The sequence below is a fragment of the Alexandromys fortis genome, unplaced genomic scaffold (genome assembly GCF_014885135.2).
Source record: "Alexandromys fortis isolate MF-2015 unplaced genomic scaffold, M_Fortis_MF-2015_v1.1 scaffold_242, whole genome shotgun sequence".
Classification (NCBI taxonomy): Eukaryota; Metazoa; Chordata; class Mammalia; order Rodentia; family Cricetidae; genus Alexandromys; species Alexandromys fortis.
Window position 1 is genome coordinate 431,982 of NW_026068123.1, and position 24,557 is coordinate 456,538.

Consider the following 24,557-nt stretch of genomic DNA (forward strand, 5'->3'; position numbering starts at 1 on the left):
TAATTCTTGCTTGATAACTGTTTTGCTATATGTAATTTTACTATGTTAAAATGAAAGCCTTCTTTTTTGTTTAAACAGAAAAAGGGGAAATGATGTGGGAGTGATTTCTTACTAATAAAGAAACTGCCTAGGCCCATTTGATAGGCCAACCCTTAGGTGGGTGGAGTAAACAGAACAGGATGCTGGGAGAAAGAAGCTGAGTCAAGGAGTCGCCATGATTCTCCCACTCCAGTCAGACGCAGGTTAAGATCTTCTCTGGTAAGCCACCTCGTGGGCTACACAGATTATTAGAAATGGGTTAGATTAATATGTAAGAGCTAGCCAATAAGAGGCTACAGATAACGGGCCAGGCAGTGTTTAAAAGAATACAGTTTCCATGTAACTATTTCGGGGCATAAGCCTGCCATGTGGGAGCCAGGGCTGCCAGAATGCAGCTCCGCCGCTCTAATCTCAACACACACTGGCCTTCAGTACCTCAGCCCTGCTCCTTAGCAGAGCTCAGTGGCTGGAGGAAGCCTCCTTCCTCAGTGTGGGTACTGAAATCACAGAGACAGACATATGTGAGCACTTCCTACATGCACAGCCTACACGAGGGCTGCCCGGCAACCGTCGCCAGGGCTTGCTGCCTGCATAAATGCTTCCCAGGTCACCACTCTCCGTCTCTCAAGGTGGGATCTAAGCCATAGGAGAGGGTGAAGGAGCAACCACATTACAGGTGGAATCCCCTTAGGAATGCTCCTGGTGGCTGTCACACCTCAGGGCCCCTGGACAACCGACTCCTTAGTGTGTGTGTGTGCGTGCATGTGCGCGCGCACACACACACACCACCCACAGTCTGGGCAGCACTCACCACAGCCTTGCTCGTCTGAGCCGTTCTCACAGTCTGTCTGTCCATCACAACGCCAGGAGTCAGGAATGCAGCGACTGACAAGGCCCCCACAGCTGAATTCCTTGGATTTACAGGTGACAGACACTAGGGAGAAAGAGGAGCAGTACACAAAGTGAATACCAGTTAGTTACATCAGATGTGTGTGTGTGTGTGTGTGTGTGTGTGCGCGCGCGCGCGCGCGGGCGCAGCCATGACATGTGGCGGTCATAGGACAACATGCAGGAATCCCTCCACGATATGGGTTCCAAGCATCAAATTCATTTCGTGAGGGTTGGTCACAGGAACCCATGTCTGCTTAGCCATGCAGCAGATGACTTCATACTGGACTTTTAGAGGACCTGTGTCATGACCAAAACGTGCAGAACAGGATCAGGGTGAAGCCCTTCCAAACCCACTGCCACAGCGAACAGAACACTTTGGACTTTGGAAATCTGGATTAGGAATAGCCATCTTCTGTCCCACCTCTCAATTTATAACTGAACCCATCATTCCTGGGCTGCTCTGGAAGGATACTGGGTCTCACACAGCAGCAGAGCCCCCCAAGGAGGGGTGGGGGCATGGGTCAGTGGAAGAGCCCCCACTCAGTATGTGTCGTCCCTCGCTCCACCAGCACATAAAGGCGGCTTACTGCAGGTCTCTGAGGACTCGTCAGACCCGTCCGCGCATTCCGGGGTACCGTCACAGACCCACTTGCTGGAGATGCACCTCCCATCTGTGCACTGGAATTCGTTCCTGCTGCATCTGTCTTCGGCTACGAGAGCAAAGGGGAAGAAAGGGTTTCTCAACAGCAGCGGGCCAAGCTGGCCACACACCAGTGTGGCCAACCCCAGTGAGTGGCAAATTTACCCAGCATAGCAAGTGAAATTTGTCAGACCCAAAAGGAGAGCTGAGGGTCAACAAATAATGCAAAGGGAAAATCTGTTAATCAGTCATTAACATTGACATCTGGACTGTTGAAAAGAAAGTATAAAGATTTATCTAATTTGCCAGTGGTGGTGGCACGCACCTTTAATCCCAACACTGGGAAGGCATAGACAGGTGGATCTCTGCGAGTTCCAGGACAGCCAGGAATATAGAGAAACCTTGTCTCAGAAGAAAAAAAATTATGTAATTTAGTTATTTAAGTAACTTTAAGTTTTGAGACGGTCTCACCATGTAGTTCTTGGCTTGAATTCTATATAGAATAGGATGGCGTTGGTCTCACAGAGATCTGCCTGCCTCTGCCTCTGGAGCGCTGGGATTAAAGTATGGGTCACCTGATTTCGTGATGCGCTGGCACGCTAGTGAGGGTGACCAAGCACTGTCTGACCAGACTTGAAGCCCACCTCATGAGACAGCAGCCATGCTCAACACTGATACTATGGCCAAGAGCCTGGGACTGGAAAGGTCAGGGACAGAGAGGGAAAACAGCTACTACTGCCCTGGTCAAGGAACACAGCAACAAAAGGACTCCTAACAGCACTCTGCTCTACCCACCGGACAGCGTCCCCCTCAGCCCTCATCAGAGAAGCTTCCTCCCGCAATAGATGGGAACACACAGAGACCCAGACTGGGCAATGTGCAGAGTGAGAGAGCTCGGAATACTCGAGTCCTAAAGAACTAAATCTCTTCCCTCAGAGCCCAGGGGACCCTTCAGATGAGGAGACAGAACAGTCCAAGAGCCAGAGGAAGACACCTGTGAAACAAGGCCTTCCAAACACAACAGAACTGATGTACACACAAACTCACAGAGACAGTGGCGGCAAGCACAGCTCCAAGCCAGGCGGGGTCCCAGGGTTGAGAGCGGAACTGGACATGGGACCACCCCTAAGCCAGAAGCTGTCCCCAAGTGTCAACTGCTGGCAAAGGAGAAATTAGTTTTTTTCCAATGGAGACTTGCTGAGCACGCAAACCATGATGCGCAGACCCCATGCCCAGCAGTGGACAGCAGCACAAAATGAATTCAATGCTGATTTTGGAAATTTTGTCATGTTTTCTTTAAACTTTTCTTTTTTTTTTTTTTTTTTTGTAACTTTACTGGTCTTTTGGTTTTATTTTATGGTTTCCAATTATGTGTTTTTATAGATCTTGAATGTGTGTATCTCTTGCTTTTTCTGTTTCTGTTCATTTATTTTATTCTGGTTTGATGACTTATTTGCCTGTTTTCTAAAGAGAGAGAAAGAAGGCCTGGAGTTGGAGAGGTAGAAAGATCTGGCAGGAATGAGAGCGGGGGAAGCATGATCAGAATACACTACATGAAGAAAATGTCATTTTCAATGAAAAATAAAGTATGGGCATCATGATTGGCTACTTTTTTAAACTGTTATTTAAATTTTTTTTTTTTCTGTGACAGGGTTTCTCTGTGTAGCCCTGGCTGTTCTGGAACTTACTTTGTAGACCAGGCTGGCCTCAAACTCACAGATCTGCTGGCCTCTGCCTCCCGAGTGCTGGGATTAAAGTAATTTTAAATTTCTGATTAGAAGGGCTGGAGAGATGGCTCAGCGGTTAAGAGCATTGCCTGTTCTTCCAAAGGTCCGGAGTTCAATTCCAAGCAACCACATGGTGGCTCACAACCATCTGTAATGAGGTCTGGTGCCCTCTTCTGGCCTTCAGGCATACACGCAGAAAGAATATTGTATACACAATGAATAAATAAATATTAAAAAAATTCTGATTAGATAATTGTATTATATGTGTAGGGGTGTTTTGCCTGCATATATGGAGGCCAGAAGAGGGGGTCTGATCCCGAGACTGGAGTTATAAACGTGTTTAAGCAGTTGCGTGGGTGCTGCGAATCAAGTTCAGGTTCTATGGAGGAACAGCCAGTGCCCTTCTTTAATCGCTGAGCCTCTGTCTACCCTGCCTAGCTACCAAACAGAAGTCTTTTTGTTGTTGTTTTTAAAGATTTCTTTATTATGTATATATGCACCAGATCTCATCATAGATGGTTGTGAGCCACCATGTGGTTGCTGGGAATTGGACTCAGGACCTCTAGAAGAATAGTCAGTGCTCTTAACCTCTGAGCCATCTCTTCAGCCTCCCAAAGAAAAGTCTTTTTAGTTTTTAGTTTGTTGTTTTTTCCTTCGAGACAGGGTTTCCTCTGTGTAACCTTGGCTGTCCTGGAACTTGCTCTATAGACCAGGCTGGCCTAGAACTCAAAAATCTGCCTCCCTCTGCCTCAGAGTTCTGGAATCAAAAGTGTGCATCACCACGCCCTGTGATAAGTGTTTTTATACTTTTAAATCGTGTGTCTGTGTGTGGGTTTGTGCACAAGAATGCAGTGTCCAGAGAGGCCAGAAGAGGACATCAGACCCTTAGACCCAGGGTTACAGGTGGTTGTGGACAGACAGAGTTGGCAGGAACCGAACCCTTACAAGAGCAATGGATCTAACCAGCAGCCATCAGGTCTAACCTGAAGACCTCCAGTCTGAAGGCAAAGCAGAGCTCCCCTGAGGGACGCAGCAAACTGCTAATGCTTCTCTGTGAGTCTAGATGGCTGAGTGTGCTTGCTGCTAACACTGCCAGCCAGAGTTCCAGACCAGAGACCCACGTGGCAGAAGACAGAACCAACTCAGGCAGGCTGTCCTCTGGCTTCCACACACGTGCCGCGTGTTGTACCACACGAGCACGCACGGGAGGAAAACAAAGCCTTGAAAAAGCCCTACAACGGCAGGACCTTGAAAGTAATTCTTTGTTGATGCTGTTGTTTTCGAGACAGGGTTTCTCTGTGTAACTCTGGCTGTCCTGGAACTTGCTGCATCGACCAGGCTGGCCTCGAACTCAGAGGGCTGGGATTAAAGGTGTAAGCCGCCACCACTGCCCAGCTTCACAATCTGAAAGTTGATTAGCCTGAAATCCCACACCCCAGTGAGCCCCTTTGTGGTTCAGCGGCTCCTCCCAAGTCCCGGCTTCCTGCTCAGCTGTGCTCTAATTCTTTTTTTTTTCCTCCTCGAACAGTGTCACAGTACCTAGGGGTGGCCTGGAACTCTTGAGTTTTAGATTAAAGGCGTGTACCACTACGTTCAGTGTGCCGATAATATTCCATTACCCAGTGCTAACCGGACCAGTGACTCATCATACAGCCAGTAAAGGAAGTGACTCACCGACTCTCTCTGAGGGTCGGGTGAGCAGGGCATCTAGAATTCCAGGACTGGTTGGATCATTACAAAAGGAAAGTTCAGGGGGGCACTGGCAGGAAAGGGCTGAGGAGTGTCACCCCATCAGGCCACACAGCCCCGGTGATAGGTCACTAACCCCTGCTCTCACTTAAATGACATACAAATGAGCATGAGGTGTGGAAATACCCGCCACACCCGAAGGCCGTGCCTGGGGCTCGAACAAAAGCCTGGGTTCCACCCCCGCCACTGCGGAAACCTGGCGATGAGGTAGAAGCCCATCATGCCAGCCCTCAGGAGGTGGAGGCAGGAGGATCACCATTACTTTGAAGCCAGCCAGGGTTACATAGCAAGACCCTGTCTCAAAACAAAACCAAACGAATAAAAAATTAGGAAGGTGTGGTGGAGGGGAGAACACCTGTCATCCCAGGGATCTCGCGGCAAAGGCAAGAAGTCTGTTACAAGTTTGAGCACATCCTAGGCTTCGCGGCGACTTCCGGGTCACCCTGGGGTACACGAGGAGACCCCATCTCAAGAAAATAAGAGAAATAAACAAGGCCAGCAAGATGGCTCAGTGGGCAAAGGATCTGCGGCCAGGCCTACCGGAGTCTGATCCCCAGGACTCGGATGATGGAAGGAGAGACCCTCCTCTGCCCCCTGTCATCTCAAGCCCACGAGCACTCACACAGACCAGAGAAACAAATAAATGTAATCTTAGACATGTAAAAGCAAGCTGGAGTAACGGTGAACACCTTTTTGTTTGTTTGTTTGTTTTTCGAGACAAGGTGTCTCGGTGTAGCTCTGGCTGTCTTGGAACTAGCTTGTAGACCAGGCTGGCCTCGAACCCACAGAAATCCACCTGGCACTGTCTCCCAAGTGCTAAAATTAAAGGCATGTGCCATCACCACCACCTGGCATAGTACACACTTTTAATCCCAGCAAGGCAGAGGCAGGTGGATCTCTGTGAGTTCAAAGCCAGCCTGGTCTACATAGTAGTAAGTCCAGGATAACCAGGGTTATAGACGAATACAACATAAAAGGCCGTCACTTTGTATAGCATACGCTAAAACAGGACCCGCCATTCCAATCAACAGGCTCACACCTCTCAGCCTTGGCCCTCAGATCTCCAAAGTGAAGAATGACAAGACCACAAGAACCGAAAGAGGAAATACTCAGTTCTGTTTCCCACACACAAATAAGGTGGTCACTGCTCTCTAAGGCTTTCCTTTTCTGAGACAAAGCCTCATACAGTTCAGGCTGGCCTCCATGTATGTATGTATATATATATATGTATGTACACACACAAACATATATATATATATATATATATATATATATATATATATAGAGAGAGAGAGAGAGAGAGAGAGAGAGAGAGAGAGCGCGCGCAGGCTGGACTTGAGGACTTGACCCTTCAAGAATCCTTGTGGCAGGAGTGTGCTGCCACACCCAGTCACTTCCCCAAACTACTGAGGACAGGTGGTGTGCAAGGAAGTCAAGCACTCAGGAGGCAGAGGCAGGAGGATCTCTGTGAGTCTGAGGACAGCCAGGGTTACACAGAGCAACCCTGTCACAAAAAAAAGGAAGGAAGGAAGGAAGGAAGGAAGGAAGGAAGGAAGGAAGGAAGGAAGGAAGGAAGGAAGGAAGGAAGGAGAGAAACCAACATAAAGGAGGTTGAGGTGCTGTCACTGAAAGTGCCTAACACTGAGAGCACTTTGGGCTCCGCCCCAGAAACAATGAGCAAGCAACCTGTGGTCAGGCCTGCTGGCTTTCACTTGTAATCTCAGCGTTCCGGACGCTGAGGCAGGAGGGATACAACGAGTTCAAGACCAGCCGGGGGAATACATGCTAACCCGGGCTACATATAAAAGTGGGGCAGGCTGCGAATGCTCCTAGTGAGATCCACCTTGAGCACCTGGAAATTAACGTGGGAAAAAGCTCTAACAATGGCCTGCGACTGGCTCTGCCTATGCAGAAAAGGGAACAGCCTCGGACTGAATATTATTTCTCTAGACACACACCATCACCCTTAAGTCGCTCTGAGGTCCTGACCCCCGTTACCCTTTGAACAACTGAAACAGGCAAGAGCCTGCAAACCTAGCTTACACAGCACAGATATTGCTAGATATTCTTAGTACCCAGAGTTCTTTTCTGAAGGCTGTCATCTGGGGTCATCCTGCCCACCTACCAAAACTATGCTTCTCCTGATAAAGAATTAATAGTGGACCAGGACCTGACGATCACTGTCACCCTGAGCTGCCTGGTTTTTGATAAGGGGGATGGGCCTAAGGGCTGGTTCTAGGTCAGGGCTGTCTCCTTTGTTATGAGACTGGAGCCTGGCTGGAGGTCAACCCTGGTGAGGGCACATTTACAGAAGTGTTTTCAGTGGCCCTAAACTTCCTTATGGCACCAACTTTCCTAACAGGTGAGTACACACTTGCCAGGCACACCTTTGGTCAGTGACTGAGTCCTTCACAGCCTCAGCCTGACTGCTTACGATGGCTCAGTGGCAAAGGCACTCACCACGGAGGCTAACAACCATCTAGGACAACCAAGGCCTGAGGTCCTCATCCTGCAGATCGATTCCACTCTCTCAGCATCCTAAGCGGAGTTGCTTCACCAGCCCAGAGGTGCAGATGCTGTAAGTATCGATGCACTTAAGGCAGAAAGGGGAAGAACACCACAGCTTGGCCAAAGAGTCAAGTACAGACCAGAGCCAAGTGTCTAGACTCCAGAGTCTTATCTGGAGGAAGCAGAAGATAAGAGCAGGGATTAACTACCCAGAGACAGGAGCATCACCCTTCAAAAGGCTTGGAGTGGCTCCCAGCACGCAGGAGTGAGGCGGACTTGCCTGCAATGCACAGTGAGACCCTACTAAAAAAAATAAAAATAAGAAAAAGAAAGGCCAGTGCAGAGGAACTGCCACAGTGTGAGGCAAGCCTGAACTACATAGGAATTCCAGGACAGCCTGGGCTACAAAGTGAGATGCTGCCTCCAAAAATAGATAACTGAAAAGAACAAGAAAAAAATCCAACTTCACCCAAACTTTTACCAATTCTATTCAACGAGAACCATGATGGAGACAAATGAATACACCCACGGCACATTATCAATGCCCGCAAATTTGTACTCTCCCTGTGTCTGGAGGACCCTCTGACATGCTTGACTTCCCTTACATCAGCTCCTTGCTCTATCTGTGCATGCATGTGCATGTGTGTGCGTGTGTGTGTGCATGCATATGTGTATGTGCATGTGTGTGCGCGCGCGTGTAGGCCAGAAGTTCAAATCGCGTGACTTCCTCTGTCTTTCTCCTGTTTATGCTTTGGACCAGATTTCCTGGTAGCCCAGGAACCCGCCCAGCACCGCCATTGCAGGCTGTCACAGCTGGCTTAGACAGCTGCCGGCAATTTTTACTCAGGTCCTCCCGTGTACACTGCAAGCATGTCACCAACTGAGCCACCACCCCAGTCCCCGATCTGCTCTTGCCAACCTGAACAAACGTGCACAACAGATCACATTTGTTTGGTTTTCGAGACAGGGTTTCTCTGTAGCTTTGGAGCCTGTCCTGGAACTAGCTCTTGTAGATCAGGCTGGCCTCGAACTCACAGAGATCCACCTGCCTCTGCCTTCAGAGTGCTGGGATAAAAGGCCTGCGCCACCACTGCCCGGTAACAGATCACATGGTCCAGGCAAAGCAGGAAGCCAGAGCAAGCTATTATAGTCACTATGAGCATGAGGTGTGACAGACAGGCTGGGAGTCTGGGAGTCAGCACAGGGGCTCTTAGGCCTTCCTGCACAATGGGAAACCAGACCTCACGCAAGACTTCATAAAACGCATTTTTTCCTTAAAGAAGGCAAAGATGTATGGGAGAAATTAGGGTCTTTGGTCAAGCCTTGTTTGTAATTACAACTGAATGCCGAGTGTTTGCCTGTTCAACGGCTTACACAGGCTCTCTCTGAGACTCGGTCTCAATGTATGGCCCTGGCTGTCCTGGAACTCACAGAGATCCGCCTTCCCAGTGCTGAGATTAAAGGTGTGCTGGACGTCTTTAGGGATTGTACAGTTGACAGCCATTCCCTGCGGACTAACAAACTCCTTCTAGAATCCTACTAATCACTCCCTACCTGCATTGGTTCTGAGGAGGGAAAGAGCCATTTAAACTGCTCCTGTCCCAGCCAGGCTGACTGTAAGACTAACCAGACTGGGGCTGAGCGCAGATGGTAGAGTGTCTGCCTCCCTAGCTTCTATCCCCAAGATCCCAAACTCTGAGCATGACGGCACAGGCCTGTCATCCCAACACTCCCGAGGAGTAGGAGGGAGGATCAGTTCAGTCATTAGGCTAGCCTGGACTAAATGAGATCCTGTCCTAAAGGGGGTGGGGGAACGGAAGCTGGGAATGCAGCTTACACGCAGGGATTTATCCCGAATGTGCAGGGTCAAGTTCAAGCCCCAGGACTGCAAAGAAGTTGGGGGTGGGACTGTAACCTGATTACACACCATCGAACCTCCGTCCAAATTCCAACACCTCTCCTAAAAGGAAAGTCCACTTTACGGGGCAGCCAAACCCAACGCATTCAGAGAGTGGGAACATAGCAGATCAGCAAGAGTCCTTGCTGGGTCCCTGGCCCACCCTGGCTGATGATAGTCTTGGCTAGCGAGGCCTGGGTGGCCCGAGGCACACCAGGGAACTAGACCAGGAAACTGGACCAGGGAAGCTGGGACAAGATTGGGATTGAGGTCTAAACACTCCCGGAAACTCTGCAGGGTCCCAGAAGGCCCAGAAGTAGAGCCCCGCCCCATAGGGATGCTCGTGCAAGCCACGCCCCTGCACCTCATCCTCCGCCTTCCATTGGACGAGGGGAGTGGCTCGAGGCTCGCCTGTTCTGGCTGCACCCAGTAGGAGATCGGGGGTGCGGTGGGAGGTTGGGCTGGGGCGGTGCTTTCGGGCACGCGGTAGCGGCAGGATTTGGGTGTGTAGCTGTGGAGACCCCGAGTCGTGTACACAGAGGACTAGGGGCCGCAAAGTTGGGCAGCTGGGACTGCGTATCCCTCTAGAACGAATGACGGGAGCGCTCCTCTTGGACTCCCACGTACATCGATCGCTCCGGGAGACCCATAACACCTCCGGGGGACCCTCATCCGCTGACCCGGGAGAGCCCCTCCCCGTCTCCCCTACGCCCACCCTGAGTCCCTACAACTCCGGCACCCCCTTCCCAAAATAGCTCCTTCCAGTCGCTCGGGAAGGACCCTCACTAGAAGTTCTCACGAGAGATTCCACTTCACCACTTCTCGTTCAAAAATAAATAAATCACCGGGGACTCCCCGAGTGCAGGGGGTCTGCCCCTTACCCTGCGCGGGCTCCTGGAGCAAGCCTTACCTGCAGCCCCAGCAGCAGCCAGGAGCAGGGCGATGGCCCAGCGCAGCGCTAGATCCCCGGTGCTCATCCTCAGCGTCAGCGTCTCGTGTCCACTCGGTTCACAGAGTCCACTGTGTCCGCGCTGCAAATCGGGCCCCACGGTATCTCGGCTGCAAACCCGGGGTGGCGGGTCCCACGGTGTCCCTGCTGCAAACCTGCGCTGCACACGGCCAGCCGGCGACTACAGGCGCGCAGCGGCCGGAGGCATTCCTAGCTCTTCCAGGCGAGGATTCCAGGCGGGGGAGGAGTCTGTAGTGGGGTGATTTTCAAAAGTCTTCACCTCACAGCACGGGGAGGAGCTTCGAACGGCCGACGTGACCTCGGCTCGTTAACCCCTGAAGCTCCTGAGGCTCCTTCCTCAGAATCCCAACACACTTTCCTAACGCTTAGAGGCCAACTTTACAGAGTGTTCAAAGGACAATCCGCGTCCTTCCAAAGTCCGGATCACCTTTTGACGCTGTGTTTTCAACCTTCAAGGGAAAAAAAGAAGTTTGGGAAGCCCACCTGCTTCTTGTTGCGTTTGCGTTCTGCTTTCTAGGAACCCTGCATAGATTTCTGACCTCAGTACTGCTGCAGTTTTCAGATGGTTATCCAACTCGATCCACAAAGAGCTCAGCGAGGAATGCGAATAAAATCAAGGGGGAAGTGCTAATTAAACACGACTTGGGGGTGGGCTTGTTGGCTTGGGAAGTGAAGGAGCGCGCAGCTAAGCCTGAACCCTGAGTTTGTTCCCTGTTTGAAAAGCTAAAGTTATTTTATATAATTATTTTCAAAATCAAGGGGTTCATTATCTTTCTTTTTTTTTTTTTACGATTTATGTATTATGAATACAGTATTCTGCCTGCATGTATGCCTGCAGACCAGGAGAGGTTATACAGATATACAGATCTTATTGTAGATGGTTGTGAGATACCATGTGGGTGCTGGGAATTGAACTCGGGGACCTTTGGAAGAGCAGCCAGTGCTCTTAACAACTCTGAGCCATCTCTCCAGTCCCTCATTATCTTTCTATGTTGACAAAAAATATTGATTTCTCCTATCCTTTTGTTTTTGGCATGCACCTCCTGACATAACTGCTTGCTTACACTTTTTACAAGGAGTCAAATACACCGAAGGATACGTATCCTCTTCCCTCAAAGTAAAAACGGAACCAAATGTGGTTTCTTTTGACATTGACCCTGAAAGCTAAACCACAGCAGAGAAGCTTCGAAGAATCAAAGAAAGACTCTTGGGATTTGTAGCTGCTCAAAGGGTCCCTGAAGGACTGAGTAGTTCAGCTGCACAGAGCTGGCCTCTAAGGGCTGAGTAGGCTTCAGGTTCCACGCCCAGCTCCCAGCAAAAGAATGAAATGGGGCTTGCTTCTTGGCTCCGTGCATGCCGGGAAGCCTAACAACCTGAGTCTAAAACCAAGGACCTACATGGGAGGAGAGACTGCATTGCTGTGAGCTGCATGGTTGTGCAGTGGTGTATCACACTCTCGCAGTAATGAAAAAGTAAGTAGATAATACAAAACAACAGAGGCTGAGAAGTGAGGCAGAAGAAAGACCAGGCCAGTTGGGCTTGGCTGGTAGAGTACCTGCATGGGTTTCATCCCAGGCTGTTGTCAGAGTCTGGGTCTCTATACTCTGCAGGTGGAGGCCAGAGGAACGTGCGTGAGGCCAGCCTAAGCGAAAGACAAACAGCAAGTTTATTTTGTGAGTTGATTTCTCTTGATTTTGATTTTATTTTTTGTTTTTGAGATAGGGTCTTTCTTATTATGTAGCTCTGGCTGTCCTGGAACTCACTATACAGACACAGAGATCTCAAGCACAGAGATATCTACTGTGTCTCAGAGGTGTGTGCCACACCGCCAGCTGAACTGATTTCTCTTTGACACCCCCTCCTTTTTTTTTTTGAGACAGAGTTTCTCACTTTGGTACCTGGTGGTCAGCCTCGAACTCAGAGATCCGCCTGCCTCTGCCTCTTGAGTGCTGGGATTAAAGGTGTGCACCACCACTGCCTGGCTTGTTTCTTTTTTCTTTTTGGTTTTGGGGTGGTTGTGTGTGTGTTCATGTGTGTGTGGAGGCCAGAGTTCAATGTCAGGTGTCCTCCTCAGTTGCTTTCCAACTAACTAAATAGAATTTTAATATTCTCTTTTGTGTGTGCACACATATACACATGTTATGGCGAAGGTCAGCGGACAATGTCTGCTACCAGAAGTCTTGGGACCCACCTGGCACACCTGGTGGGCTTTTCTGGCCACAGGCAACTCATTATGAGCCCTAATAACCCCAGCTCCTTATTGATCCCACTTTCTCAATCTCCTGAGTAGCTGGGACAGCAGCCTGTAGCTCTCTGGGAACTCCCACCCCTCCCCTCCCCACTGGGTCTCCTTAGAGTCACCAGGAAAAAATCCCTTCTCCCAGAAGGTCAGGCCTTTCCAGGAGGACTGACTCAGGTGAGCACCTGGTGGCACAGCAGGTCCTGCCAGTTTTCCCAGACAGACACCTGCCTACAATATCTCCTGCTCTGTGCCTCGGGTCGTGAAGATGCAAACCAGGTTGTGCTGGGCAGTAGCCCTTAGCCATAAAGAACGGCTAAGGGCTACTGACCAAAGCCTGACTCTTCACCTACAGAGACAATACGCCCAGATGCTGAAAACCACCTTTGCTCCTCCAGTAAAATAGCCACAACTTCCTGGTGGCTGTGTGGTGTGTGTGCATGTGTGTGTATGGTGTGTGTGTGGTATGTGTGCATGTGTGGTATGTGTATGTATGTGTGTGTTGTGTATGTATATGTGTTGCGTATGTATATGTGGTGTGTGTGCATGTGTGGTGTGTGTATGTATGTGTGTGCTGCGTATGTATATGTGGTGTGTGTGTATATGTGGTGTGTGTGTGTATATGTGGTGTGTGTGTATATGTGGTGTGTGTGTCTGTGTATGTGGTGTGTGTGTCTGTGTATGTGGTGTGTGTATGTATGTGTGTGCTGCATATGTATACGTGGTGTGTGTGTCTGTGGTGTGTGTATGGTGTATTATGTGGTGTGTCTGTGTGTGTGTGGTGTGTGTGTCTGTGTATGTGGTGTGTGTATGGTGTATTGTGCGGTGTGTGTGTGTGTGTCCCAGTGACCCCTCACTGTTTGGATAAAGCAGTCTCAGCCTGTTGGGCTCACTTTTCTAATACCTCATACCTGTGGCTGTCTCCTGAGTTGCCCTGGGCAGCAGTCCATAAGTCTGCCTCACCCTTGCTGCATGCCACCAGGGCAGCCTAACCAGGTGAAAACAGAGAGCCACCTTGTGAAGGTTATTCTCCCCCCCCCACACCAGCCAGTCTCACCCCCGGGATCTACCTACCAGTGTGCTGCCACAGCTCGGGCCACAGGTGTGCTACTCCTGGGGCTTTCTGCACATTTTTGGATCAGATCAAGTCCAACTGCTTGCACAATTATACTCCACTCAACTGCCCCCAGAATTCCTTGTTGGGCTTTTCTGAGAAAGGAGGACCTTCGTGTGCTGTGTGAAATGTGTGTGTGAGGTGTACACATGTGTGTATGTGAGGGTGCACACACCCATGTACCCACAGAGGCCAAAAGAAGTTACCAAGTAAGTTTCCCTCTCTGCCTGCTCTACAAGAACGAGTTCCAGGATAGCTGGGGCTACATAGCAAATCCCTGTCTCAAAATAAAAAACAGTGACCAGCTGGGCGGTGGGGCACACCTTCAATCCCAGCAGAGGCAGGTGGATCTCTGTGAGTTTGAGGTCAGCCTGGTCTACAGAGAGAGTTCCAGGACTGGCTCCAAAGCTACAGAGAAACCCTGTCTCAACACCCCCCCCCCAAACTATCTCTGCTGTTTCCCCCGTATTCTCTTGAGACAGATCATTCACTGAACCTGGGACTCAGCTGATAGTAAGCAAGTACCAGCAACCCTACCTCAGCTCCCCACAGTGCCAGGGTTGCAGGCGTGTGGGAGGCTGTCTGCAGTCTGATGGTTGCAGGCATGTGGGCGGCTGTCTGCAGTCTGCTGGTTGCAGGCTTGTGGGAGGCTGTCTGCAGTCTGCAAAATTGCAGGTGTGTAGATGGGTGGCTGTCTGTGGGGTTAACAGCTGTGTATGTGGCTGTCTGGCTTTTTTGCATGGGTGCTGGGTATTTGAACTCAGATCTTCATGATTGCACAGCAAGCTCTCTGACCCACTGAGCCATCTATCTACCTAGCCCAAGACATGATCTATATAGCTCAAAATGGTATCAAAATCCATAGTCCTCCTGCCTTAACCTTTCTAGTACTGGGGTAACAGGTGTGTGTATCAAATATAAGTTAATGAATGCCTTCTTCCTCCTTTTTTTTTTTGGTTTTTTTCGAGACAGGGTTTCTCTGTAGCTTTGGAGCCTATCCTGGAGCTAGCTCTTGTAGACCAGGCTGGTCTCGAACTCACAGAGATCCACCTGCCTCTGCCTCCCAAGTACTGGGATTAAAGGCGCACGCGCCACCACCGCCCGGCTCCTCCTCTTTTTCTTTCCCAGATAGGGTTTCTCTGTGTAACAGCCCATGCTGTACTGAAACTCGCTTTGTAGACTAGGCTGGCCTCGAACTCACAGAGATCCACCTGCCTCTGCCTCCTGAGTGCTGGGATTAAAGGCGTGCACCACCATGCATGAATGATTTTTTTTCCTTTCCTCTTTCTCTGACAGGGTTTCTCTGTATAGACCTAGTTGTACTGCAACTCACTCAGTAGACCAGGCTGGCCTTGAACTGAGAGAGATCTGCCTGTCTCTCTCACCCGAGTGCTGGGATTAAAGGGATTAAAGGTGTCTGCCACCACCATTTGTCAATTCTTATTTTAAAAAATCTTTATGTGTATGATTATCTTGCCTGATGTAGATGTGTGTGCTGAGTGTTTGCCTGGTACCCTCAGAGGTCAGAAGGTATTGGATCTCCTGGAGCTGGAGTTATGGACAATTGTGAGTTGCCAAGTGAATGCTGGGAAGAGCAGCCAGTGCAATTAACTGCTGAGCCATCTCTCCAGTCTTTTTTTTTTTTTTTTTTTTAATTAACGCGGGCTTTTGCTACATTGCCCAGCCTGGCCTTGAACTCCTCAGCTGAAGCAGTACTTTTGCCTCAGACTCCTGAGCAGCTGAACTAGTTGGCTGTACAGCACCATGGCCAGCAAGGGAGACAACATCAAAAGTTGCTTATGGTTATTATTGTGAGCACACAAATGCCACAGCATTTGGAGTATGGAGCTCAGGGGACAACTTGGTGCAGCTGGTTCTCCCCTCCATCATTACACGGGCCCAAGGCTTGTGTGGTAGCATCTTAGCCTGTGGAACCCAGTGAGATGAGGGGCTGGCCTCAGGGAGCTGAGATCAAAGGAGGTGATTCAGGGCCATGCGAAGGCCACAGTCCTGGCTTTCTTCTGCATTCCTGCCTCTCAGGTGATAAGGACACTTACTCAGGGTGTAGGGGCAGGGAGGGTACCCGGAAGGCCTCTGTGACCTGTGAGGTCAGGGAGCTTTTGCTCAGCTTTACAGAGAGCTGAGGGAACTCTTTCTGCTTGGATGCAGACAAGGGCTATTTAGGAAGGTTTTATTTTAGTGTGCCATTTGAGGGGACAACGGGCCATCATGGCAGGAGCATGAGGCAGGGATGAGCTCTTCTCAGCCACTTTCTCCTTTCTAGTCAGTCTAGAACCCCAGCCTATGGGATGGTACTACCCACGTAAGTGTTAGGTCACCTTAGTGAACCTAATCTAGAAACTCTCACGCCCAGCCCGGAGATTTGTCCTCGAGGTAACGTTTAGACTGTCAAGTTGCCTGCTTCGATGAAAAAGGCTGAAGGGAAAAGACAAGCCTGCCAATTTCCCTCTGTCCTAAATACGATGTCCAGAGTGGGGTGTCCTAAGCCCTAACATATACCTTGCTGTATGACCTTTCCTGGGAAGAAGTGAATAAATTGTATTCCCCCCCAACTGGAGAAATGGTGCTACCCACGCCCACCTTAGTAAACCACGGCAGGAAGTGGGGCAGGTGTTGGCTCCTACACAGACTGAGGTGGGTGCCATAGAGGATTCCTGAACTGTGACTCGGGTGTCTCCTGTGGTTTCTGGGGAACATACTAGCTGGAGTGAGAGCAGGAGGAGGGTCTAAGGGAGAAGCGAATGGGCTGGTTAGGTGGGAGATGCTGGGGTAGGAAGAGGAAGGAATAGGAACTCGTAGACACCAGTGGGGGCTATTGGGTCAGGACTGGGATGGTCTGGGCTGGAACACTCTGGAACCCTAGAGATGGACATGTGTGTGCTCTTGAGCCATGTGGCTGCAGGGCCGGAAGGCCACTGGCCCATGCAGTTCCATCCAGGGCTGGATATGGCCACAGTGCAACGTTGGTGTAGTGGCTTCTACCCACCTTGCTGCTTTGCTAGCCCAGGGGTGAGCCCTCTTGAGCATGTCAGTGCGGTGCTGGTCTCCAGCAGACCTTCAAACACTAGTGGCCAAAGCCTCAGCTCTTATCTTGAGTCCCCTGAAAGAAGTGAGTGTAAAAGGGAAGAGCAGGAGAGGAAGTGGGGGGAAGGAGGGGAGAGAAAGGGAGGAAGGAAGAGATCCCCAGAGGAGCATGAAGGTCATCAGAGCCTAAACCTCAGAATCCCTGGTGGGTTGCCACTTTGCTTGTTTTAGGTTTTTTGAGACAGGATTTCTCTCTGTGGCTCTAGCTGTTTCGGGACTTGCTCTGTGACCAGGCTGGCCTCAAAACTCAGAGAGCCACTTGCCTATAAGGCGTGAGCCACCACTACCCAGCCTTGTTTGTGGTTTTAAAGACTTGATTTTTCTCTCTGTCTCTGTGTGCGTCCTTGTAGAGTCCAGAGAGGGCATCTAATTCCTTGAATCTGGAGTTACCCACCTGATGTAGTACTGGGACCTGGGCTCTACGAACATTCTAGAAAAGAGCAGCAAACACTCTAACTGTTGCTATTCCTCCAGACCCTTGTTTGGGGTTTTAATAAAGGGCTTTAGGGCCTGTGAGATAACTCAGTGGGGAAAGGCAACCAACCCTGACAACCTGAAATTGACCCCCAGGCCCCACATGGTAGGAAAGGAGCAGTTCCCACAAGTTTTCCTCTGCTCCTTTGTGCACACTATAGCATTTGGGAGGCAGAGGCAGGTGGATCTCTGAGTTCGAGGCCAACCTGATTTACAGAGCTAGTTCTAGGACAAACGAGGCTACATAGAGAAAACCCTGTTTAGAAAAACCAAATAAATAAAAAGAATCCAACTATTTTTAATTTCTTTTTTTTTTCTTCTTTTTTTTTTTTTGAGACAGGGTTTATCTGCGCATCGACTGTCCTGGAACTCACTTTGTAATCCCAAATGCTGGGATTAAAGGTGTGCACCACCACTGCCTGGCTGGGAACTTTGCTTTAAAGAAAGATTGTCGGGTGCCCTTGGATGTCTGAAGACAAGGTTACGCAAGGCTTGAGTGGAGCCCAGGCCTTCAGGAAGGAAAGGTGAGTGCTCTACCCACTAGGTGACACACGGTTCCTTGTGTGGAGGGGAGTTTCACAGTGGAACATGAACACCAACTGCCCATCACTGCTGCTATTTTTCTAGCAATTGGCCTGGTGTGCTTCATTGTATCAACAAATGGTTACATGCTCACTGTGTAAGTCACACCTCTTCCTAAGACATTTCCACCTTCTAGATTCAGTACCCCTCCTCCAGAACCCAGAGGCACTCCAACCCCTAGCGCTCCTGAAATGCAGGCCTGGATCTCACAGTCATGGAGAAGTATTACCTGTGAAATGAAGACTCCCTTACACGCTGGAATCTGGACAGCTCAGGCACTGAGTGGGACTAGCAGGGGAGGGGCCGGAAGGGGCTGTCGCCAACCTCAGGCAAAGGGCAGCTTGGGACTAGGCAGGCCTGCCACTCTGACCTCTTGTCCCACATGACCCATGTCCCCATGACACCTGGCAGAGCACATGATGCTGAACCCAATGTGTGTCTGTACCGGGTCATTTCCCTTGTAAATCTAGTACTAGTTTATTGGCTCTCAGATGAGAAGAGGCAGGTCCCAGCCTCATAAAATGGTTATTTCAACTATGTAGTCAACAGCACAGAAAAATGACGTATACAGTTACAACAAAAGAGAAGGACTGCTCCTCTGTGAACAGCTGGGATGATGGCAGCCATTTCCGACCACAAGGTAGCTGGATGTGTGGGTACCGGTGTTGGTTCTGACACTGAAGAGGGGCCAGCTCCAGACTTCTGCTGGGAGAAACGCAAGGTCACACAGAACCTGTCAGGCTCACTTTGGATTTGCTGCTGTTTAAAATGAACAGTATTATCATACTCATGTGTTGGTGTGTTATGTACACTATTTTTTTGAGACAGGCTTTATTTACTTATTTATTTGAGCTGCCTGGCAAGAGCCAGATTTTATTATTTTTTTGTTTTATCAGAGAGGGTTTCTCTATGAAGCCCTAGCTGTTGTGGAACTTGTTTTGTAGATCAGGCTGACTTCAAATTCACAGAGATCCACCCGTCTTTGCCTCCTAGGAATAAACAGATTCTATTCTATCTATTCTATGTATTCTATCTATTCTATTCTTTTATTTATTTATTTATTTATTTAGTTATTTTTGAGACAGAGTTCTAGCTGTCCTGGAACTCACCATGTAGACCAGGGACTTTGTGCTGCAGACACTTTCGCCTATAGTGCCATCTACCCAGCCCAAACGAGGGACTGCCCATGTGGATGTGTATATGTATGCATGTATGCATGTGCACATGGCTAGTGTATGTTCATATGCACATGCAGGACACAGACGGACACTGGGCATCTTCTGTGATTCATTTCCACCGTATACATTGAGATGAAGGCTTTCACTTGAACCCAAAGCTCACTCCTTTGGCTTGCTTGGCATGTGTGGGTGGTAGGGATGCACCTATGACATGGCCAGTACTTTGCCCACGAGCTAGTCCCAGCTACCAAAGGTCTTTGTTCTCTGTGGTCCAGACCCTACTGTAACAACAAAGAGTACAGAGAGGCCAGCAGTGGTTTGTCATTGGTTTAATTTATTACATCTGACTCCAGTGACACTGACATACCCGCGGGGCCTGTGGACCTCCCGGAGCGTCGGCTCTGTCCAGTAAGATACAGTACAGTTAATGCTGGTAGAGACTCAAGGCCAGACCAGGGCCGACAGACAGGCCTATTCTTCTCTGCCTATAAATGTGGAAGATTGCATGTGTACAGTTCTCCAAGTCCAAAACTACATCTGGTGCTACCCATCACTGCTAAGGGCTACTCCAACTCGGCTGGGACGTTCACCTCGGGGTCAGGACTCCGGAATGTCTGCTTCAGTCCTCCTCGCTGCCACTTCCTGAGCGGTCCTGGAGGAAGAGGGGACAGGGTCTCAGTGGCCACCACCTAGGCACTCTCCTGAGTGCTGGGGAAGAGCCTGTGGATCTCAGATCCCAAGGAATAAAATACCTTGACACAGCAGAAAGAAAACATTAAAACTTGGGCCCTGCCCTGCAATATGGCAGCCCTGTTACGAGTAGACCTGTTGCATAGGAGAGAAACTGGCTTGGGGGTGTAGGACAGACCACTATGGAATGCTCCAAGAGGCAACCAGCCCATTACAGCTATTCTGAGTATGAACATTTGTCCTGTTTTCTGACAGCCATTTTGGTATTTGTCTAATGTAGCTCAGACCAGCCTCAAACTTTGCTATGCAGCCAAGGATAACCACAAGTTCCTGATCCTCCTGCCTCTACCTCCCAAGTCCGGGGATCACAGGCCCGCACCACTATGTCTGCAGTCATTTTTATTTATTTATGTCTTTTGGAGACATGGTTCCTCTGTTGCTTTGGAGCCTGTCTGGTAGACCAGGCTGGCCTTGAACTCACAGAGATCTGCCTGCTTCTGCCTCCTGAGTGCTCGATTAAAGGCATGTGCCACCACCGCCAGACTGCGGTCACTATTTTATTAAGATTTATTTTTAGGGCTGGAAAGATGGCTCAGTGGTTAAGAGAACTATCTGCTCCTACAGAGGACCTGAGTTCAGTTTCCAGAACCTATATAACGGCTCACAACATTTTCTAACTCCAATTCCAGGGGACCCAATGCCCTCCTCCTAACCTCCATGATCACCACGGATACTCATCGTACACACACGCAGGCAAAATACACAGAAGAACGAACAAACAAACAGATAAGAAAGACTTGGGTTTTGTTTTCTTTTGAGCTAGGGTCTCTATCTTGGCTGCCTGCCTCTGTCTCTTTATTGCTGGGATTGAAGACACAGCACCACAGCCGGCTTGTTTTCACTATGTAATGTTCAGGTGTGTGTCTGTGTGTGGGCACTAGTATGTGCACTCAGGCTAGAGGCCTGGGATCCCCTGGCACTTGAGTCACCCCCGAGTGCTGGAAACTGAATTCTGGTTTTCTACACAAGCAGTTAACACTCTTAATCTCTGAGTCATCTTTGCAGAACTTGCCCATTTTATTGTTTTTTCCAGACTGGGTTTCTCTCTGAAGCCCCGGCTGTCCTGAACTCACTCTGTAGATCAGGCTGGCCTCAAACTCAGAGACCCCACCTGCTTCTGCCTCTCGAGTGCTGGGATTAAAGGCAGGTGTCACCATTGCGTGGCTCCATTTTAATTTTTAAAGTAAGTGTATGAGTGTTTTATTCACATGCATGTCTGTGTATCATGTGTTCCTCATGGCTACAGAAGCTATAAGAGGACATGGGATCCCTGGGGACTGGAATTATAGATGGTTATAAGCCCCTGCATGGGTGCAGGGAATTGAATCTAAATTTTCTGGAATAGCACCCACCTTTCCAGTCCTCTTTATTTTTAACTCACTGGTCCTATGTGGAAACTGTCCCGTATAAGCCAAGGTAGAAGCTGAGGACCCAGCCTGTGTCCCATAGAAGGCTTCACCAAACAGGAAGGCTTCCAATGTGTTGGCACCTGTCTGGTGGCTCCAGTAATTCCAGTGATCCTGGCTCTCCTCAGACATAGACTTGTCTTGTCCTATCTAGCTGCTCTGCAGGCTTCACCATAAACCCAAAGTCCCCTGCTCTGGAGCCTGTGTGCTACCAGAACTAAGCACACCGCTGCTGCCTGGCTATGGGCCTGGGTCTGCACTGTAAGCTGCTAGACATGGCTGTGAGAACATTCAAGGTTATAGAATGCTGAGCCTGAGTTTACCCATCTGCAGAGTGGCCTGGACTTGGGACTGGCCGGGGTGTAGCTTAACTAAGGGCTGCACTGCCCTCACCTCTTCCTGTTCCTCCTCACTGTCGTCGTCGCTTACAACGGGCTTGGCCCGGGACCCCCGGCTTGGCCGCCGCCGGCCCCCCTTCAGTCGATCCTGGGCCTTCTCCTTCCGGCCCAGTTTGATCTTTACCTTGACAGAGCGGGCTGAGGGGACATAAGGAAGTAAGCTGTTAATCGAGGCAACAGCTGGCACCTCAGGTCATCTGTGAGCCGCTGCAGCAGCTCTGCCCCTTTCCCTCACTCACACTCAGACTCGGAGCCTTCCTCCTCGCCCTCTTCTTCCTCCTCACTTTCTTCGCCTTCACTGTCATCCTCCTTCTCAATTTTCTGCCGCACGCTGGTGAAGACAGACTGCAGAACGATGGAGTCCTCGTAGATCTGTGGGGACACAAGGCTTATGTCACTTTCTATTGGAGCTCTGCTGTTCAGCAAGGCCACACCACAACCCTTCCCTGGATGACAAAATGCCAGGGCTGGGAGGCTTGTGCACTGGCCAGTTTCTCCCTCACTGACTCTACTTTTCAAGGCCCTGATGTCTACAAAGATGAATGATATCAGAAATACACAATCCTATTGGCATGGTATTTCCATGATCTACAAAGCAAAACCCATCTCCTGGAAGCCACCCCTCCCTACCAGAGGCAGATGGGAACCACTGCGGGGCATTTCCCTACAGAAAAGACTCACAGCACAGTATGCCTTTCAAGAGAATAAAAAGGAGTAAATATAAAACTGCAACACAGGCTGGAGAGATGACTCAGGGTTAAGAGCACCATGCTCTGGCAGAGGACTCAGGCTCAGTCTCTAGCAGCCACTGTGTGGCTCACAACTGCATGGAGCAGTGGATCTGATTCTCTCTTCTGCAGGCGCCAGTGTAGTGCACGGACACCCTCGCAGGCAAAACACCCATATATAAAATAAAAATAAAACTGCAAGACAGACAACAAGGCTGGGAGGCAGCTGCATGTGACCCCTTTACTACCGAGGAAAGGGACACTGCTTTCAGTAATAGGAGCAGACCAAACTGTTCAAACCCCATTATTTGCAGGGGGATGAAGGGCAGGCGGCACAATGGCCATGCGGGTGCTCACCAAGGAACCTTCGAGGTTGAACGTCTGAGCATTCTGGCAGAGCAGCATCACATCCTTCTCCAGGTCATTGAGGCTGCGATACTTGTGGTTGCGGATGCGTTCCTGTGGGGAGTGAGGGAGGCCTTACTCTGGGCAGCCATGACTTCCTGTCTGCCCATGCTGTGACTGCTGGGCTGATCCGGCTGTCCTCCCAGAGCCCCAGATTCTTGGCACCCACATACCTTGATCTTCTTGAAGTCCACGGGTTTTCGGATGAGCTCATAGTACTCAGGAAGCTCCTTGCGCGAGGGAAGCTGGATGAACACCTCGCTGAGCTGTCTTCCACTACTGCTGCAAAGTGACACGGTGTGTCACTCCCGGGCGTTGGCCCATCACCCGAGAGAGACATTGCACCATCACACAAGGACAGAAGAGGAGGATTTAAAGACCGGGGAGTTCTTTTATCTTTTTGGGAGTCTCATCATGCAGACAAGGCTGGATTTAAACTCAGAAATGACAGCCTGCCTCCTCCCCAGTGCTGCGACTGAAGGTGAGCACCCCCTCCATTTAACCTGGCAGCTATTTAAGTGTTTGAGGCCTTCTGAATGCACAAACATTCCTGACGGATAACCAGGTCCAGTGGCAGGACGCAGTCTGGTGACATCTCTAAGCCTAGCTCTGGAAGGAGTGTCACACTGCCACCCTCAGGGTACACACCTCCAAGCACTCTCATTCCCATCAGTAGTCTCACTCTGTAGACCAGGCTCCGACAGCCTCCTGAGTGCTGGGAGTAAAGTGTGCACCACCACACCCACTTCACCTTCATTTCCATTCTATGCTTGAGCACCGAGAGCATTACAGGAACCTTCCTGAGGCCACAATTCCCACATGCAGCTCTCCTGCAGGTGGCACCAAGCCAGAGGCCTTCATTCAGAGTACATGGCAAAACCCCAGGACGAAAGAGGAAGAGCGCAGGTGTGTCCTGGGTTCTCCAAAGGGACAAGTGCTGCTTCATACAAGGGTGAGCTGCAGCTCAGCATCACCCTGACTGCTGTCCTGAAGTGCTAACCTTAGTGGCCCCTACAGTAAGTGGTGTGAGCAGGCTGTGTAGAGAGCCTAAGGGGGGCAGATGGGGTCACGCCCACTAGCAGAGGGAGGGAACCAGACTCCCTAGGGTCTCTGTGTGGCTGGTGTAAGGGGCCAGAATGCACCTGCCCCCTCATCAATCACCTGACACTTGCTCAGCCCTTCAGAGTTCCCAAGTGGCAGATAAACCAGTGAGTGAGGCAGAGGAAACCATGCCCCCCAGGGCCAAGAGGGTGGTATTTGTAGGGAGGAGAGAGTCCCTGTGGCACTGAGCTCCACGACCACCTCTCCAGCACCCCTCTATCCTTCATTATCTTTCTTCTTTTCAAATAGCCAGGGTGGCCCTCCAACTTGCTGCGTTGCCAAGAATGACCCTGAACTTTACTCTTTTTTTTTTTTTTGTGTTTTTGTTTTCTTTTTTGTTTTTCAAGACAGGGTTTCTCTGTGGCTTTGGAGCCTGTCCTGGAACTAGCTCTGTAGACCAGGCTGGTCTCGAACTCACAGAGATCGCCTGCCTCTGCCTCCCGAGTGCTGGGATTAAAGGCGTGCGCCACCACCGCCCGGCTCTGAACTTTACTCTTTCTCTTTAAAAAAAACCTAAATTCAAAATAGGCTGGGGTGGTGGTGCACACCTTTAATCCCAGTGCTCAACAGGCATAGGCAAGAGGATCTCTGAGTTGAGGCTAGCCCAGTCTACATGTTGAGTTTCAAGCCAGCCAGGGCCACACGGTGAGAACCTA

General features: G+C 50.1%; 2 protein-coding genes across 4 annotated transcripts in view; both read right to left on the reverse strand.

Annotated features, from left to right (window-relative positions):
• Ldlr (low density lipoprotein receptor) overlaps positions 1-10,660 on the reverse strand; it is a 27,420-nt gene extending 16,760 nt beyond the window's left edge. Inside the window, exons 1-3 of the mRNA XM_050125486.1 lie at positions 10,362-10,660; positions 1,518-1,640; positions 851-973 (exon numbers count right to left, since the gene is read on the reverse strand). Of these exons, the coding sequence (XP_049981443.1) occupies positions 851-973; positions 1,518-1,640; positions 10,362-10,428 (313 nt within the window). The 5' untranslated portion in view covers positions 10,429-10,660. The remainder of the gene's footprint in view (positions 1-850; positions 974-1,517; positions 1,641-10,361) is intronic.
• An 8,766-nt stretch (positions 10,661-19,426) lies between these two features.
• The window catches only part of Smarca4 (SWI/SNF related, matrix associated, actin dependent regulator of chromatin, subfamily a, member 4), a 74,269-nt gene continuing 69,138 nt past the window's right edge, over positions 19,427-24,557 (reverse strand). For 2 of the 3 annotated variants that reach the window (XM_050125428.1, XM_050125427.1), the window contains 5 exons: positions 22,974-23,082; positions 22,753-22,854; positions 21,907-22,039; positions 21,663-21,805; positions 19,427-19,765 (listed from right to left, as the gene is read on the reverse strand). In XM_050125428.1, coding sequence (XP_049981385.1) covers positions 19,733-19,765; positions 21,663-21,805; positions 21,907-22,039; positions 22,753-22,854; positions 22,974-23,082 — 520 coding nt within the window. In that variant the 3' untranslated portion in view covers positions 19,427-19,732. The remainder of the gene's footprint in view (positions 19,766-21,662; positions 21,806-21,906; positions 22,040-22,752; positions 22,855-22,973; positions 23,083-24,557) is intronic. The other variant, XM_050125429.1, reaches the window with a different exon arrangement.